General features: G+C 35.4%; 1 protein-coding gene across 2 annotated transcripts in view; it reads left to right on the top strand.

Annotated features, from left to right (window-relative positions):
- Window positions 1–15,082, top strand: part of pde2a (phosphodiesterase 2A) — a 165,865-nt gene extending 150,783 nt beyond the window's left edge. For both annotated transcript variants that reach the window (XM_077723204.1, XM_077723205.1), the window contains exons 17-31: window positions 7–88; window positions 644–818; window positions 2,686–2,798; window positions 3,722–3,799; window positions 3,881–4,003; window positions 4,118–4,188; window positions 4,843–4,965; window positions 5,061–5,148; window positions 6,561–6,608; window positions 7,403–7,477; window positions 7,558–7,657; window positions 8,938–9,050; window positions 9,679–9,717; window positions 10,647–10,753; window positions 14,061–15,082. In XM_077723204.1, coding sequence (XP_077579330.1) covers window positions 7–88; window positions 644–818; window positions 2,686–2,798; window positions 3,722–3,799; window positions 3,881–4,003; window positions 4,118–4,188; window positions 4,843–4,965; window positions 5,061–5,148; window positions 6,561–6,608; window positions 7,403–7,477; window positions 7,558–7,657; window positions 8,938–9,050; window positions 9,679–9,717; window positions 10,647–10,753; window positions 14,061–14,295 — 1,570 coding nt within the window. In that variant the 3' untranslated portion in view covers window positions 14,296–15,082. The remainder of the gene's footprint in view (window positions 1–6; window positions 89–643; window positions 819–2,685; window positions 2,799–3,721; window positions 3,800–3,880; window positions 4,004–4,117; window positions 4,189–4,842; window positions 4,966–5,060; window positions 5,149–6,560; window positions 6,609–7,402; window positions 7,478–7,557; window positions 7,658–8,937; window positions 9,051–9,678; window positions 9,718–10,646; window positions 10,754–14,060) is intronic.
- The last annotated feature ends 3,462 nt before the right edge of the window (window positions 15,083–18,544 follow it).

The raw sequence follows: 18,544 nt of genomic DNA, 5'->3' as shown, positions 1-18,544 counted from the left end.
TTTTAGCTGTTCAGTGTTCCTGCTGGATCGCCATAGCCATGAGTTGGTGGCCAAAGTGTTTGATGGGGGTGTGGTTAGTGATGAAGAGGTATGTCCAAAACATATATGACTATGATATATATATATATATATATATATATATATATATATATATATATATATATATATATATATATATATATATATATATATATATATATATATATATATATATATATATATATATATATATATATATATATATATATATATATATATATATATATATATATATATATATATATATATATATATATATATATATATATATATATATATATATATATATATATATATATATATATATATATATATATATATATATATATATATATATATATATATATATATATATATATATATATATATATATATATATATATATATATATATATATATATATATATATATATATATATATATATATATATATATATATATATATATATATATATATATACATATACATATACATATACATATACATATACATATATATATATATATATATATATATATATATATATATATACATATATACATATATATTTTTTTTTTTAATAGTTCAAATTTTCATGTTTGAATTTCTGTTTTTGTGGTGCAGAAAGAATTCCGCATCCCAGCAGATCAGGGGATTGCAGGCCATGTAGCGACCACTGGACAAATTTTGAACATTAAAGACGCTTACTCCCATCCTCTTTTCTACCGTGGTGTAGACGACAGTACCGGTTTCAGGACTCGCAACATTCTCTGCTTCCCAATCAAAGATGAGACCAATGGTAAGATCAATGATGAGAGTCTGATCATGATTACTTTGTCATCTGTAGCAGAATTATTCTTTTTATAAAACAAAACATGTCCATCTTTTCATTCTATGAAAAAAAAACTTTTAAAAGAATAGCCAAGCATACCTCCTGGAGCTTGCTTTGAGGAGTTTCAGTTGACGTTCCGCGCCAAGTTCTTGAGAGCGCACCTCTTGCTGAGTCCATGGACTCAACAAACAAAACAAGCACATAGATAATCAATATATAGTAGTGATGCATAAATAATAAATACATGTTTATATAAAAATAAGTGGTCAACATAAGAAATAAGTATGTAGTATAAGTAGAAGTCAACATGGGTGAGTGAGTGGTACAAAGTGGCAATAAGTCTTGACTAGGTCCTAGGTGCAGAACTCACTTTAAGTATGTTTGATTGAGAACTGTGTGCTTGTACGGTAAAACAGTATAAAAATACTTTATTTTATATTAAATACCCTGAATTCTTCCCAATGGCAGTTTTTTATTGCTAACATTTACCCTAAACACATTACAATTTAATGATTCCAAAAGACTGAGTCTTCATCAATGAGGAAATGTTCCTCAAAATTTTTCAATCAGTCTGTTATTTCGTCAATGTCTGTTGGGATTATTTATAATTCCATCAGATCAAATAACCGCTCCACTGGAGCAGATGAAGGAATGACTATATTGAATGTTACAAAGAGTTTAGTAAGTCGTATGAATCTTAATGAGTTCACTCTTTCCGTGAATCTGCAAAGGAATTCAGTGATGCTAGCTCAACCTATGTGAGAGCGTATATAAGCCTCTGGATCATCTGTTCAAATGAAGAAGTCTTTTTCCTCAGCTCAACCCGTTTCATTTTATCCGAGATCTTGGGGAGCGCGAAGATTTGATTTGAATTATTTTTTTCTGGTCTGTCATTTGGAGAGAAATCCATCACTGGTTCACATATGGGTGTGTCACACTTGGCGAGACTGTTTCATTGGCTTTTGGCGGCAGTGGCAGGTCATTCCTCCTGTGTGAAGTTTCTATGTTCTTCCTGTCTTGTGTGGGTTTTCTCTGGGTATTCCGGTTTCCTCCCAAATTCCAAAAACATACATGCTAGGCTGGTTGTTCACTCTAAATTGCCCCTAGGTCTGAGTGTGAGAGTGAATGGTTGTCCGTCTCCTTGTGCCCTGTGATTGGTTGGCCACCAATTTAGGGTGTCCCCGCCTGGAGTCAGATGGCATAGGCTCCAGCACTCGCCAAAACCCTTATGAGGATAAACAGTTGAATGAATGAATGAATATTCGACATTGAAGTACAGTTTGATTTGGAAGGTAAAAAAACTATAGATTTGATGTATTGTAATTTTTGTTAGTAATACAAACTGCAGAACGGACTTGTAGTTGGAATGCAGATTTCAATTTATAACACATTCTTTTATTCATTCATTTGTCCTCACAACGGTCGCATGGGTGATGGAACCTATCCCAGCTAATTATGGGCACCATTAATTGGTTGCCACCCAATCACAGAGAAAAAGGACAACCCTTCATGCACACACTCAATTTATTGTCCAACCAGTCTACCATGCATGCTTTTGGGGTGTGGTAGGAAAACGGTGTACCCCTAGAAAACCCACTCAAGCCGCGGGTGACATTCAAACTCGTAACAGAAAGGTCGCAACCTGAATTCGAACCCAGGCGCATGTGCTAAGCACTCTTCCACCGGGCAGCAATTTAATACACGTATTGAAAGTATTCTCATGTTCTTCCTTATATCCATCTTCATTAGTAACATTCCTGCTCATCTACTGTATTCACATGCATGTTCATTATCTGACTTTCATCCACCCATAATCCCTTTCAATATTTCCCAGAGGTGATCGGGGTTGCTGAGTTGGTGAATAAAATGAACGGACCATGGTTCAACCGCTTTGATGAGGATTTGGCTACAGCTTTTTCCATCTATTGCGGTATTAGCATTGCCCATGTAAGTCTGTCCACACGCTTCCATAGTTTTATTGAAGTGGCACTAGGATTTTATTGTACTACAACTTCTTCATACTTTATTTTAATTGAATGGGTCTTTAATTGAGTAAAGTTGCAGTATTTACACGTTCAACTTGATAGCGGCTATAATTCACTAGTTAGTGAACCTAAGGACATTGATAGTGGCTGACAAACACTATCGGCTCAGAGAAAGTATAATGCTGAGTCGAGTCAAGTAGAAAGAGAACGATGGCCCCCAGGGAAATTTGGGGAGATTCCAGTACGTGTTAGAACCAAGCGGCTTTTATGTTTTAGTCCATAAGCTTTATGGGGCTGCTGATAAACCACACCTGATGTAGGTGAACAAGATTGTGTCGAAGAAAATGTTTAAAATTGTAAGTTACAAGAGAAATTCTAGTTCCATTGCTTTTTGGAAATATATTATTATTTCCTTTCCCCAATTTAAACTGAAAAGTTTAAAAACTTTTTTTGGAGGGTATATGCATAATAAAGGACATGTTGGATCATGGATGAATGGACTGATTTGGAGTATTGCAAATACCAGTTATATTTGTCTTGTATCATTTAAGCAAGACCAGTGTATTATCATTACAAGGCTTAGAACTGCATTGGAATATAAATCCAAGCGCCCTCATGTTTGGAGGTACTTAGGTTTATGTAATAGCCACAATTTGGAGGCGGAGTAAGTGCTGTTTATATTTTTTTCTTATTTTAATTTTGTAAAGTGAGGCTTAAAAATAAATCTTAGATATTGAGAGTCGGAAAACACATTTCCAATCTATTCAAACTAGTCTGTGGAACAAAACAAATGAAGAACCAATGTCAAACCTGTTGATGTTTATTGTTGTGATATAGTTTTCGACTTACAATCTAAAAATTAATCTTTGATTGCTGTGTCCTTAGTCATTGCTCTACAAGAAAGTCCATGAAGCTCAGTTCAGGTCTCACTTGGCCAACGAAATGATGAAGTACCACATGAAGGTAAACTTTACATTTTGCAAAGACATTGTATTGAATCCTGGTGCTTAGACAACAAAATTAATTACATGAATTACGCTGCAGCTTTCAGAAGACGAGGTGAGCAAGCTATTCATCGTTGGGATTGAACCGGTAAAGCAGATTCACTCGTGTTTTGCTGAGTTCACCTACACGCCGCGATCGCTACCCGATGAAACCACACCTATGGTAAGCATACTGGCAACGGCTTTGGACAGAAAAAAAGATGATGCAAGATGTATTGAAACAATAGAAGCAATGACTTCATTGTATAGTCATTGATTGTCTTGTTTGTGTTTGCAGTGTGTCCTCAGCATGTTTGAAGACATGGGTTTCATCAACAATTACAAGATCGACCGTCAGACTCTTGCAAGGTGTTCTAACAGACTGAGGACTCTAACTGGCACATTTAAAATATACATTAATAACTTGAGATATGAGCCGAATGCCTTCCGGCACTGATAATCACACGATACATTGGATTCAACCTTTTCCGCAAAAATAAGTCCAGTAAAATTAAAACCACGAATATGGAGGTGAAACATGTGAATCAGGCGAATATGGAGGTGAAACATGTGAATCAGGGGCCGTCTTATACAAGAGGTATCGTCAAATTCAACGATTTTAAGGGTACAGCTTATTTGCGGATGCGGCCAATATGCGAAGAAAATGCAGCAAAAAAAAAAGTCCTATTGATCAGTAGTAACAACTAAACCGTTATCTTCCATTCCTGAGACAAAGCTTAGATTTGTACAAATTTGCAACTCTCTTACTGTGATTATGCCAAATAGTTAAATATGAACTAAATCATGTTTAAATCTTTCCAATCATGCGCTGTTTTTTTTCTTTGATTAATATATAGGAGAAAACCAGCATTGTGCAGGTCTATTTAAAAAAAAGAAGCCTAAATGTCCTCCAATTCTGGAACATCTCCTATGAACTAATCCTAACCCTCACTCACACAAACTCTCGTACTTTTTGAATGTTGTTTTAAGAGAACAATCTCTCACTGAAGACTCTTTGAGCAGGTTTTGTCTAATGGTCAAGAAAGGCTACAGGGACCCACCCTACCACAACTGGATGCATGCATTCTCAGTCTCCCACTTCTGCTACCTGCTCTACAAAAACCTTGGGCTGTCCAACTACCTCGAGTAAATCTCCAATCCTCATTTTGATGAAGCTTTGGCAGTGTCACCATTTGTTGTCCTTTATGATATAATCTCCTCTACTTTGTGCTTTCTTTTAGAGATATAGAGATTTTAGCTCTCTTTGTCTCATGTTTGTGCCATGACCTGGACCACCGTGGGACCAACAATTCTTTCCAAGTGGCCTCGGTGAGAACATGCTGAATGTGGCAGAGTTGGAAATTCGGGTTTTTCTGTACATTCATAAGGACCACAAATGCCGCCCAGTGAAAACCAAATTATTTATACCATTTTATAATTAACCTTAGTGTGTTTTAATAGTCACTTTTGAAGGGAAGTACATCAGGCAATAAAGAACAACTCACACACAGACTGCAATTTGTTCTGATTATATTGCAGAGATATTGGAAAACAAAAAACTGCAGCATTGTGGCAGGATTTATTATCTTGCCCTGATCAGTGTAGGTTCCCTTAGGAACTGGTTTTGACACCTATGCAAAAAAAAAAATCCAAAACCCTGCATGATAATTTCAGGCAGTCCAGTGAAGACCATCTGCTGAGACAAGCAAAGGAAGATCCTTGCTTTAAACATACAAAGAGTGGGCAAACTATTCCACAAAGGGCCAAAGTGGGTACAGGTTTTAATTCCAACCCATCAAGAGAACACTTTTTCACAAATCCTACAAGTCCCACAAGTGTAATCTGTGGATTGCAGTAAGCATCATTGGTTATATACTGTTTGTGCTGGATAGGTTGAGGAAAAAACTTGCACCCTAAGTGGCCCTCTAGGACCAGTTTGCCCACCCCTGGACTAAACAAAGCTCAACAGCCTGTCCCAGATCACTGTCTCGATCAGAGCTCACCAACTATGGTCGTCGAGGGCCCCTATTCAGTCTGTTTTCAATATCTTCCTCCCCCTCCTACCTGAATCAAATGATCAACTCATACCAAGCTTTACAGTTCCAGAAGCCTGACAACAATCCTGATTGTTTTATTCAGGTGTCTTGGTGGAGAGACACCCACGAGGACCAGAGTTGGTGACCCCTGGTATAGATGCTGTCCGGGCGGGGTCTTTTTCCTATATAACTTTGTTAGTAATGCTTTGGCAGAAAGATGCACTTCGTTCATTCATTCATTCATTTATTCATTTGTTCAGTTAGTATTTGCTTATCTAATGACCCTTAAGTATATGATTCCTCCATAAAGAACAATCAATGTGATGACGCACAGGGAGGGTTAAAAAAAAAAGGACAAATAGTAGATCTACTGATCGTGCGTCATAGAGTGAAGTCTCGTAATACATCTGCACTTCTGGGCGAAGAGTGGGAGTTGAAACAAGAGGTGTTTGTCAGTGATATTCTACGGGATTGCATTTCACCTCCATGAGACAGGAAATGTCATTGTGATTGGAAGAATGTTTGTCTGTTTCACTCTCATCATGTATAACCCTCCAGTCACTTGCTATTTCAAGAGACATTAAGAAAGGCTCACAGTATTCAATGAAAGACTTGTTTTAGGGGTAAAGAAGGCTCTTGTTGCTTTCAAATGGTACATATGCGAGGAAAGGGTGTTATTCATTTGTTGATTGTCTCTATTTTCAGCAATCTGTGCTGGCTGCTCTCTACAGCTCAGAAGGATCTGTGATGGAGGTAAACACACAGCCCAAAACATCAAATAGAAAATTGAGTCTAATGGAAGGAAAATTTTATTCTGCCCTTCTACAATTATTTGACATTAGACTTGGATCAAATGTTTTGTAAATAGTGTTTTTGCAGTATTTTATATTGTTCAATATGATGACAATTCCATTTTTTATGTTCTCCGGAGGCAAAATAGTTTAAGAACCAAGCAAGTTCAATTTAGCTGCTAACAGTGTCTTCCTTCGTGCACCGACCCTGCCCCAACACAATTTTGTATTAAGTTGTCGCCCTTCCCATGAGCCAGTCCGCGAGTAAATAGAAAGAGCTTTACCGATCCACAATGAGAAAAAGGTTGGGGACCACTGGTCTATTGTAGCCAAACGATCGTCTTTTGATTTATTTTTCTTTGTTCATTTATGGGCAGCCCGGCACCTTCAGTGTTTAGTATGTCGGCCTCACAGCTCTGGCGTCCTGAGTTCAAATCCAAGGCGGTCCACCTGTATGGAGTTTGCATGTTCTCTGGTTTTCTCCGGGTACTCCGGTTTTCCTTCCACATTCCAAAAACATGCATGGTAGGCGGATTGGACACTCTAAATTGCCCCTAAGTATGAGTGTCTATGGTTGTTAATCTCCTTGTGCCCTACGATTGGCTGGCCTCCAATTCAGGGTGACCTCGCCTCTAGCCAAAAGTCAGCTGGGATAGACTCCAGCACGCCCTGTGACCCTAGTGAGGATAAAGCGGTTCAGAAAATGAATGAATGTTCATTCATGAATTAATAAACCGATTTTTTTCACCCTCACAGAGACATCATTTTGCCCAGGCCATTGCCATTCTGAACACCCAAGGCTGCAACATTTTTGAAAAGTTCTCCAGAAAGGTACTATCTCAAAACAATGATATTTCCATGTGTCGATTTTTAAATTATAAACTTGGAAAATCTCATTCTGATGGTTTTAGGACTACCAGCGCATGCTAGATTTAATGAGAGAAATCATTCTGGCTACTGACCTGGCTCACCATCTTCGCATATTCAAAGACCTACAGAAGATGGCTGACGGTGGGTACCAGTGACTGAGAACTATGACAATATCATCATTCATTATTTTCCCTTAATTCATTGTCAAAGCAATTAACAAAAGAACACACCATAACAGATCACACATAGAGATACATTTCATTGCAGTTGTAAAGGAAATAATTTTGCTGTTATAAAGTGGTACCTCGCGATACAAGTTTAATTCGTTCAGGGAATGAGCTCGTATGTCGATTTACTCGTAACTCAAATGGACGTTTACCATAGGAATGAACTAAATACAAATTAATTTGTTCCAACCATCTGAAAAAACACCAAAAAAGGATGTTGGATTGGAAAAACATCCATATTAACAATGTAAGAAATAACTAGTAGTTTAATAGTACTAAAATGTGTTTAATAGTACTAAAATTAGATGGATTTCGCATAAGGAGAGAGAAAGAAAGGGACAGAAAGCGGGGGGAGGTTGGGAAGAGACTTTTTTGCGCGGCAACCCGCTCGTAACATAAATACATTTAAATAAAATTGGATTGTTTGCTTTTGTCTTCCCTTCAAAACATTCCCAAAATGATGCACACAAATTTCCTCACAATAGGACAACGCACGACCACTTGCTAACGAGAAGTAGTATTTACTTCTCTCATATTAGCAATCACTCCGTCATTCGCACTGACTAACGGGAAAAGAAAACACTGAAAAAAATGCAACGCTCCGCCCAGTGCTCGTAGAGAAATGAATGAGTTACGACCATAAAGACAGTGCCCGTGATGTTCTCATGAGCAACCTCTCGCGTCCGCTGTATGCTCGTGTATCAAAGTTTGTCTCGTATCTCAAGATAATTATTTGCCCGAAATTCTACTGGTATCTCAAATTGCTCTTATGTCTGGGCACTCGTATGTCGAGGTATCACTGTTCTTCCAAATTCTACTTGAAGTTACTTGAAGTGGCAGTAATGTACTGTCATTTTGCATAATATAATTGGCTATTACTTCTTGACCAGTGATGTGTTACGAGTCAATGCAATCAATCTAAAGTTTTCCTGACTGAATGCCTACCAACCGGAGTCTATTTTGAATTGCTCAAGCAATTCAAGGACATTAAAACCTTTGACTGAGTGCCTGTCAATCATGGAATAGCGTCATGTTTTTCCACAAAAAGTCCGCAAACTAACTCAACTAATTTGCATATTGTATTATTGCACAGTCCTGTCAGTAAAGCATTAGTTTGACAGGCACAATCCACTGAGTTACCGCTTTAAAAATAAATAATGACATGGTGATTTTTGTGTGTGTCCTTGGGTTCAGATGGCTATAATCCTAAAAGCATCACCCATCGTTCGATGCTGCTGTGCCTGCTAATGACATCGTGCGACCTGTCAGACCAAACCAAGGGCTGGAAGACCACTCGCAAGATTGCTGTCAGTTTTTCATCTTTCTACAATTTGGAATGCGTATACTGTATTGGTCATATAAGGTCATAAAAGTTCACAGGAGTGTAAAGAAATGTACAGAAGGGCTATCATAAAATGCTTAAGATTCAAGTGTTTACATACCAACAACTAACCCATTTCTGACAGAATAGAGATTATGAACCGCTTAGTTTTGAAAAAGGACCTTGTGCTTTATTTCAAGAGAATTGAATGAATGACACTGCGTGTAGGCTTATATTTAATCTTATGCTGCCCCCTTTTCAATACCAAATCCTTGACCTTCTATCCCAAAAGACATCAAATATTGGCTTTTGTTTGCATGACAGCATTTTGTTTGCCGTGTAGATCCATAATCATCTATAATTAATTTCCACCAAGGTGATTGGTTAACTATTTCACAGCCAGACCATTGTATTCAGAAAAAAATGGCTATTGAAATCACCCATTTGACGGCAATACATGTCCAATCCAGCGAATTAAAGCTGCCAGTTCCTCACATTCACGAAGATATGTACAAGACTTAACCTTTGGTACTTAATGAGTTAAAAAGCAAGACAAAAACAATAGTAACTAAACATGCTAAATGAACAATGACACAACTTTTCTTTGTCTACAGGAACTTATCTATAAAGAGTTCTTCTCTCAAGGAGATCTGGTATGTACACAAGTGAAACCAATTCAACATTCAAATTCTGTACCGCTAATCTTCACAAGGGTCACCAGGGGTGCTGGAGGCTATCCCAGCCAATTACTCTGCATTGCATTATTATGCAAATTATATTTTTCTATGATCTTGATGACAATCGGCATAATTTTCAGTGATTAACCATTCGAACATAAATTACATGATATTGTACAAACCTCACAGTGATTATGGTATTTTTTTCAAAAGTATGAAAGTTAGGCAGCCCCGTGTCGCGAGTTGTTAGTGCGTCAGCCTCACTGCTCCGGGGTCCTGGGTTCAAATCGAGGTTCGTCCACCTATGTGGAGTTTGCATCTTCTCCCTGGGCCTGTGTGGGTTTCCTCAGGGTAATCTGGTTTCCTCCCGCATTCCAAAAACAAGCATGGTAGGCTGATTGGACACTTTAGATGTCTAATATTAATTTCAGATATCCTAAGAGAACTGAGACACAATACCATCCATTAGTTTAGGTAATTGAAAAAAAAAAACAAATTCTATCTTTATAACACTAGAGTGCAATTTGCATAATAATTTGGAATGCAGTATACAGGGGACACCTTGAATTAGTAGCCAGCCAATCCCAGGGCACAAGGATACCAACAACCATTAACGCTCACACCCATTCCTACCATCCATGTTTTTGGGATGTGGGAGGAAGCCAGAGTACCCGTGAAAAACCCAAGTAAGCCTAGGGAGAACATGCAAACTTCACACAGAATGTCCGAACCATGGATTGAACCCTAATTCTTAGAACTGTGAGGCCAACCAGCTAACCACTCTTCCAAAAGGCTGCCTATCAATTTTAGATAGAAAAAAAAATAATTTTAACTGTTTATTCATTGTGTGATTTAGTACAACAAATATTTGTATCTATAATTTTTGTATGTATGTTTGCATGTAGGAAAAAGCCATGGGGAACAGGCCAAGTGAGATGATGGACAGGGAGAAGGCGTACATCCCAGAACTACAGATCAGTTTCATGGAACATATCGCCATGCCAATTTACAAGTATGTAGACAACTCAGTAAACGTGACATTTCTTACACTAACTCACACACTTTGGGGAAATAGTCAATTTTGTGTGGTGTACTGTTGAACAATGTGTTTAGTAAATCAAATTGCACATTTTTAGACCCTCTTGTAATGGAGAAAACGATGTTTAATGTGCTGATACACCCAAAACATTTAAAAAGTAGCCAAGAAAATAGACACCAACTTATTATACATACAGTATTTTCACGACTATAAGGCACACTTAAAAGTCTTAAATTTTATCCAAAATAGACGCCTTATAATCCAGTGCGCCTTATATAAGGAAAAAACAGAAAACCAAAAACGAAAGACCACCACTGTCGGATATTAAAAATAGACAAACGCCTGAACTGAAACAATACTGTTAAATATGCAGATGTCATCTTAGTTTACACAATCTTCCATCATATAGTTCCTCCCCCACTGCAAGATTTTATACAAAAAAATCCAAAACATCAACAATGGCTGGCTCTAGAGGTGACTGTGTAGTGAGTGCTTCATACCTGGAAGTCAATGGCAATTACCGTATTTTCACGACTATAAGGCGCACTTAAAAGTTTTAAATTTTCTCCAAGATAGACAGTGCGCCTTATAATACAGTGCGCCTTATAATACAGTGCCCCTTATAATACAGTGCGCCTAATAATACACTGCGCCTTATAATACAGTGCGCCTTATATATGGAAAAATGGCATTCATTGAGGGTGCGCCTTATAATGCGGTGCGCCTTATAGTCGTGAAAATACGGTAGTTTCTGTACTTTTTCAATATGTCACTATAATTCTTCTTTCTCCGTTTGGGATTCAGACAAAACATTATTACACAGAAGGGATTGTGTGTCGTGTTACCACAAGTTTAGAGTCCTGATGGATGTAGGAAAAAAAACTGTCCTTAAGCCTATATGTCCGTACTTTGTGAACCCTAAAGCGTCTGCCAGAGGGCAGCAGTTGGAACAGGTTGTGAGCAGGGTGGTATGGGTAAATATCTTGTCGTATTTATAATAGACTAAGTTTTCTAATGACACTGTGTTTATTACACTTAGTGAAAAAATAAGCAAGTTAGAGGGAATTCCTGCACACTATTCTAATGGCATAAATGGGTCACGAAGTTTTTTACGGTATTAGAAAGAAAAACATACCCTTGCCATTACTTGTCATAAAATAATGAATGATCTTCGTAACATTGGACTTTCATGTGGCTTCTAATACCTGTTCTGTTTGCATATAAAATTCTATTTTTGTCCCATTTCTCATGTAGAATTCAGGCATTTGGAATGTGGTCATTTTTTCATATTTGAATACTAATTCTAACTAAAAGATTAGTGAATTTACTTACATTTCAATTTGTGAGCACATGATACAGTTTGTTTGTCAGGTTTCTGTTTGTTTTTTCCTGCTTCTTTACGTTTTTATTATTTTTTTAATTTTATTTTACCTTGTAGTTTTCCTCATTTGATTGATTTTCGTAATCGACAATTGCTAAAGTTCTGATTAGGGTCCTTCAGTGTCAAAAGTTGACATTCTACTCCAGAAGGCCAAAATCTATATTTAGCAAATTGTGAATATCTATTGCGTTTTTTTATACCTTTGGGCAAACCTAAAAACTATTGTCACTAGATAGAACTACAAATTTAGAGGCTATTAAATAAGTTTCACCATTATCATGCACGAACATTTCTAGTAAATAACTATAGAGAGACATTAGAGAAATGTGGGTAATTAACTTGCACGCGGCATCTTAGTCCCCAATGCTAAGCGAGAGCCAACGTAAAATGTCAACAGAATTGAATTTATTACCAAATAGAATAGGAAAAAAACTGTTGGTTCAAATGAGAGCTTTCTTGGCTCCAATTCAGCTGACTGTGTTATCAAACCACCATCTGCCTACACTAGTGCCACATCAATTTGAGCAGCAGCTGCTTCGTGGCTTGCTGCCCTCAAGTGGCCAAATATATTTATAGTAGATGAAGAACACTTTTGGTGTGCGTGTGTATGTGTGGGCGGGGGTCTTCTGCAACATACTGTATTAGGTAGAAAGATAAAGCTGCAATCTCAATAAGATTTATTACAATTTTTAACCAGTGCATGAACGTCAAAGAAATTATATATATGTGTGAATATATATTATATATATATATATATATATATATATATATATATATATATATATATATATATATATATATATATATATATGTGTGTATCTATATTATATATATATGTGTGTATATATATATTATGTATATGTGTGTATATATATATATATATATATATATATATATATATATATATATATATATATATATATATATATATATATATATATTATAGATATGTGTGTATACATATATTATATATTTGTGTGTATATATATTATATATGTGTGTACATATATTATATATATGTGTGTATATATATTATATGTGTGTATACATATATTATATATGTGTGTGTATATATATTATCTATATGTGTGTATATATATTATATATGTGTGTATACATATATTTCATATATGTGTGCATATATATATATATATATATATATATATATATATATATATATATATATATATATATATATATATATATATAGATAGATATAGATAGATAGATATATTATATACACATATTTGCTGAACATTTTCTGCACCGCTTTCTCCTCATTAAGCTCGTGGGGGGTGCTGGAGCCTATCCCAGCTCACTCCGGACCAGAGGCAGGGGACACCCTGAATCGGTGACCAGCCAATCGCAGGGCACAAGGAAACGGACAACCATGCACACTCACACCCATACCTCGGGGCAATTTAGAATGTCCAATCAGCCTACCGTGCATGTTTTTGGAATGTGGGAGAAAACCATAGTACCTGAAGGAAAACCACGACGGCTCGGGAGAACAAACAAACTCCACACAGGTGGACCAGCCTGGATTTGAATCCAGGACCCCTGAGCTATGAGGCCGACACGCTAACCACTCCTGCCACCCGGCCATCTTAAAGAGTAACTAGAATTGGAACTTGGATTTGAAATTGTCAGACAGACTGCTCAGATCATTGGTCTTGTTTCAATCATTGATTTTTTATAATAATGAATATGGCATTAGAATTTCCTAGTGTCCTCAAAGTATTATCTTATTAAGAGTCAGTGTATCTCTTAAAGTGATGGCTGACCATAAGTAACGAAATATCTACTCAAGATTATGAAGGACTGATGAAAATGCTTTCATAATGCAAAAGCCTCACTCACCCGGAAAACTGACACATCTACTTCAACTTGTTATTTCAGGCTGCTGTCCGAACTATTTCCAGGGGCTAGAGAACTCTACGAGAGAGTGTCGGCCAATCGGGAGCAGTGGACCAAAGTGTCCCACAAGTTCACCATCCGGGGGTTGCCTAGCAACAACAGCCTAGACTTTTTGGACCAGGAATATGAGCTACTGCAGTCCCAGGGGGCTTTCGGGAGTGACCACCTCTGCCTTAACGGCTGCCTTGAAGATTGTGAAGGAGGACACGGCCAGTAACGCCGGTAGCTTGTCTTAAGGGTCAAGTTTTTTTTATTGGTCCAATAAAGACAACTTTTTGGAAGGATCTCACTACTACCTGTCATTCACTTAGATGTTCAGCAGCCCCCACTTGACGGACAGGACAACGTTTCAAACAACTCAGACAGATGTGTTCAATCCGAGGCGTCTGAAGTGGTTCTTGTACTCCATGTTGCTCATGTCCTCAGTTTAGAAACGGCAACAGTGATGCTGTGACAACGGACGAGATGTTTTCAAAGTTCCTACGTGCAGTATTCATTCTGATTAAGATTGTAAAAACACATTTACACGCATAAAACACTCTTACAGTAACATTTGGGGGAGAGAAGATGCATTGTGATATAAACATGATTTGAAGTGCTTATTATTTGAGCGACACGTTCCATGAATGTGGATATTTAGTACTAGAATATCTAAGTCGTTCACACATAAGCAGTTGCCATCTGCTAAATTTCTTGGACTATAAATCCCAAAAAATATACAATGAAAAACAGACATAAGTTGCATTTTTTTGCAGGGGAAACTAATTTTATTAGAGCCCAAGAACAATCATTATACACATATAGTAGTAACAAAAATGAAGACTATCAAGACGAATAACTGTCTGCTAACCTAACATCTTAAAATGAATTCAAATAACTAACTAATAAATAATAACTAGCAGCCAATATAATTTATTTGACAAACTCGATCTGACTATAAATCACTACCAAAAAAAGTCACCAACCTCAATAGCACGTGTGTGTGTGTGTGTGTGAGTGTGTGTTGGGAGATTGGATATATATATATATATATATATATATATATATATATATATATATATATATATATATATATATATATATATATATATATATATATATATATATATATATATATATATATATATATATATATATATATATATATATATATATATATATATATATATATATATATATATATATATATATATATATATATATATATATATATATATATATATATATATATATATATATATATATATATATATATATATATATATATATATATATATATATATATATATATATATAGATATATAGATAGATATATATATATATATATATATATATACATATACATATACATATACATATACATATTTATATATATATATACATATATATATATATATATATATATATATATATATATATATATATATATATATATATATATATATATATATATATATATATATATATATATATATATATATATATATATATATATATATATATATATATATATATATATATATATATATATATATATATATATATATATATATATATATATATATATATATATATATATATATATATATATATATATATATATATATATATATATATATATATATATATATATATATATATATATATATATATATATATATATATATATATATATATATATATATAAGGTTTTAGGTTACATCAAAACAATTTTTAAAAAATTCCAATTTATGGTTGACAAAATACTGTACCTAAGAATGCTTGTGATGTCTTACTCCACTTTCAAATCACTATCTACTTAGCCAAAATGCAATGCAGTCCATGTTTCAATGACTACAAAAATATTTTTGTATCAAATGATTCAAACTATATTATATTTCATACGTTTTCATTGTTGCATTACTACAAATTTCCACAAAGGCAATGTACCTTGTTGTAACAAGCCTGATGAAAATTATTTGAGAGTTACCCCTCTGCTACAGTCATATTACATTTTAGGTAGGGAGAAAAAAAATCTATAACCCTAAGCTTAAATCCAACCCACATCACAACTTATATTATACTATTCTCTTCACCAATTGCCTACCAACTTTTTTGTTGTGAATTTCCTCACAGAACCACTAAGTGAAGAAACTGAAGCCCTTTAAACGATCCATCCCATCGATTGTGTAAATGAGCCATAGTTGAGTGTGCTCCATGGAGTGTTTCATATGGATCTGCCTTATTGTGCATCTTTGCTGCCTTTCTTAGAGCTTTTAATATATACTGACTCAAATATGAGTCTGTTTATTATTGTGTATTTGGGATAGACATAGCGTGACTATCAGTGTGTGTTGACTGAACAACCACCACACTCAGAAAAAATGTATATTTGTGAAATAACCTTTGTAAAGACCTCCGTTGTTGTCATTTCACCCGTTTGCTTTGCGAATAAAGTGCCAATATGGCAAATAGTACTGGTAAAGTGTTTGTTGCCAGTGTGGCTAAAAAAAAAGAGGAATCAGAGATGTAGCCATCAAAGAAGTTATTCCCAAAGGAAATGTTGAAAAGTTCTCATGTTTTAGCTCTCAGATTGTGCCTCATTTAGAAACGTTGGAAGTTCTGTTAATTGTGGCACCAACTTTTACCTTATTTTGAATAGAAAATGCTGCATCTTTTGTCGAGTTATACAACATAATTATCTGTAATGGAGATAACTGTATGTGGGTTGTGTTTTGTGCGTGGATGGAAGAGAGAGTTCATAACCAAGTGAGCGCATGAAGTGTGCCTGTGTGGGTAGCAGGGGTAAAAAATAAAAAATAAATCAAATTAAAGTACAGTACAGTGTTCCCTTGCTACTTCGCGGCTCAGCCACCGCGGACTCAGAGCTTAGCAGATTTTTTTGGGAAAAAAAAATAATAATAATACAAATATTACATTGAAACAACATATTTTACAGTTTTTTTTGTTATAACATGAATTTCACTCTCTATTTTATATGGTGTATTGTATACAGGGGGGTAAAAAAATGTTTTTTTTAATCAAATTCAAATTAAGCAATTTTGAAGGGGAATCGCTACTTCGCAGAAATTCAATTATCCATTAACCACGATGACCGAGGGAACACTGTAGTACACTCTTTATGGGCTTATTAGAAATAATGTTATGGTCCCTTATAATTCAGAATGCAAGGCTGTAGGAAAAGTATCAAATAATGCAATCAGGTTTTCTAGTGTATGTACTCTTGTTTTTCAATGTGTAACATGGGAGTTTTTTTATCAATATTAGAATACAGCATGGGTTGATTACATTGGTTTGAGGTGTTTCTACTGAAATGTTTTCAAAGGGCATATAGATGTGTTTTAAAAGTTTCTCTCCAGCGTGAGCTTTTTTTTGACATTGTTTAATACGTTTTAAGCAACTATGTCCCATGTTCTTTCCTTCGTCATGTGCAATATGAAGTGTTTGCCCAAGTGAAAATGTAAGATTCCTTGCCTTTCGTTAATTTTTTTCCTTGGGCTTAAGCTCCGTGAAGATAAGGGTCATTCAAGTGTGACTTTTTTAAATCCCCGAAGTCCTCAGATAGTTCACATCTCAATGTTGAGTGTCTTACTGTCAACGTGTATGTTGCTTTTAGAGAGTCAGGGCCATATGTGCCAGGAAAATAATTTGGACTCCCTGACTGAGCCTTAAAGTAAAAAAAAAACACAGTTTTGGGCTATTATTTACGTCAAATGGTTTTATTTGTTTTGTCTTTAACATTGCCAGCTTTGAAATGTCTTCTTTCATGTTTAAAACCAATCTTTAAATCTCTATCAAAAAGCAACAAAACTAATGCTGTTTCAATGCTTATTTGTGACTCACATGGTAAGAATGGCAAAAAAATTGAGTTGTAAATAGCAAGGTTTGAAAAAATGTAATGTTTTCTACCATCATTATATACAGTCATGAAAAATGTAAATACAATGTTAAATGTATCATACAGCAGACAAACAAAGTGATATTTGAGAACTGAAATGAAGTTTATAGGATTTACAGAAAGTCTGCAATAATTACTTTAACAAAAGAATGCAGTTGCATATACATCTGGGTACCCTTGCTGTTTTATTGATTTGAAAACTTTTAAATTAGATTGGAATTTTATTTCATCCCGTATTTGCCTAATTCCCTTGGTTGTAGTTGCAAGACTGTAGCAAGCACAGACACAGACATTGTAGACCTAGGTAAACAAAAAAACTAGAGCCGCTAATTACTAATTACTGGAACACAAAATTTGATTGGTAGGATCTTTGATGGAGCCAGTGGTTATCGCATTGGCCTCACAGCTCTGGGCTCCTGGGTTCAAATCCAGGTCAGTCCATCCTTGTGGAGTTTGCATGTTCTCCCAAGGCCTGCATGGGTTTCCTCCGTGGACTCACTGCCTTTCAAAAAGTGCATGGTAAGCTGATTGGACACTCTAAATTGCCCCTAGGTATGGGTGTGAGTGT

The sequence above is a fragment of the Stigmatopora nigra genome, chromosome 8 (genome assembly GCF_051989575.1).
Source record: "Stigmatopora nigra isolate UIUO_SnigA chromosome 8, RoL_Snig_1.1, whole genome shotgun sequence".
Taxonomy (NCBI): Eukaryota; Metazoa; Chordata; class Actinopteri; order Syngnathiformes; family Syngnathidae; genus Stigmatopora; species Stigmatopora nigra.
This window is presented reverse-complemented; position numbering and strand designations above follow the sequence as displayed.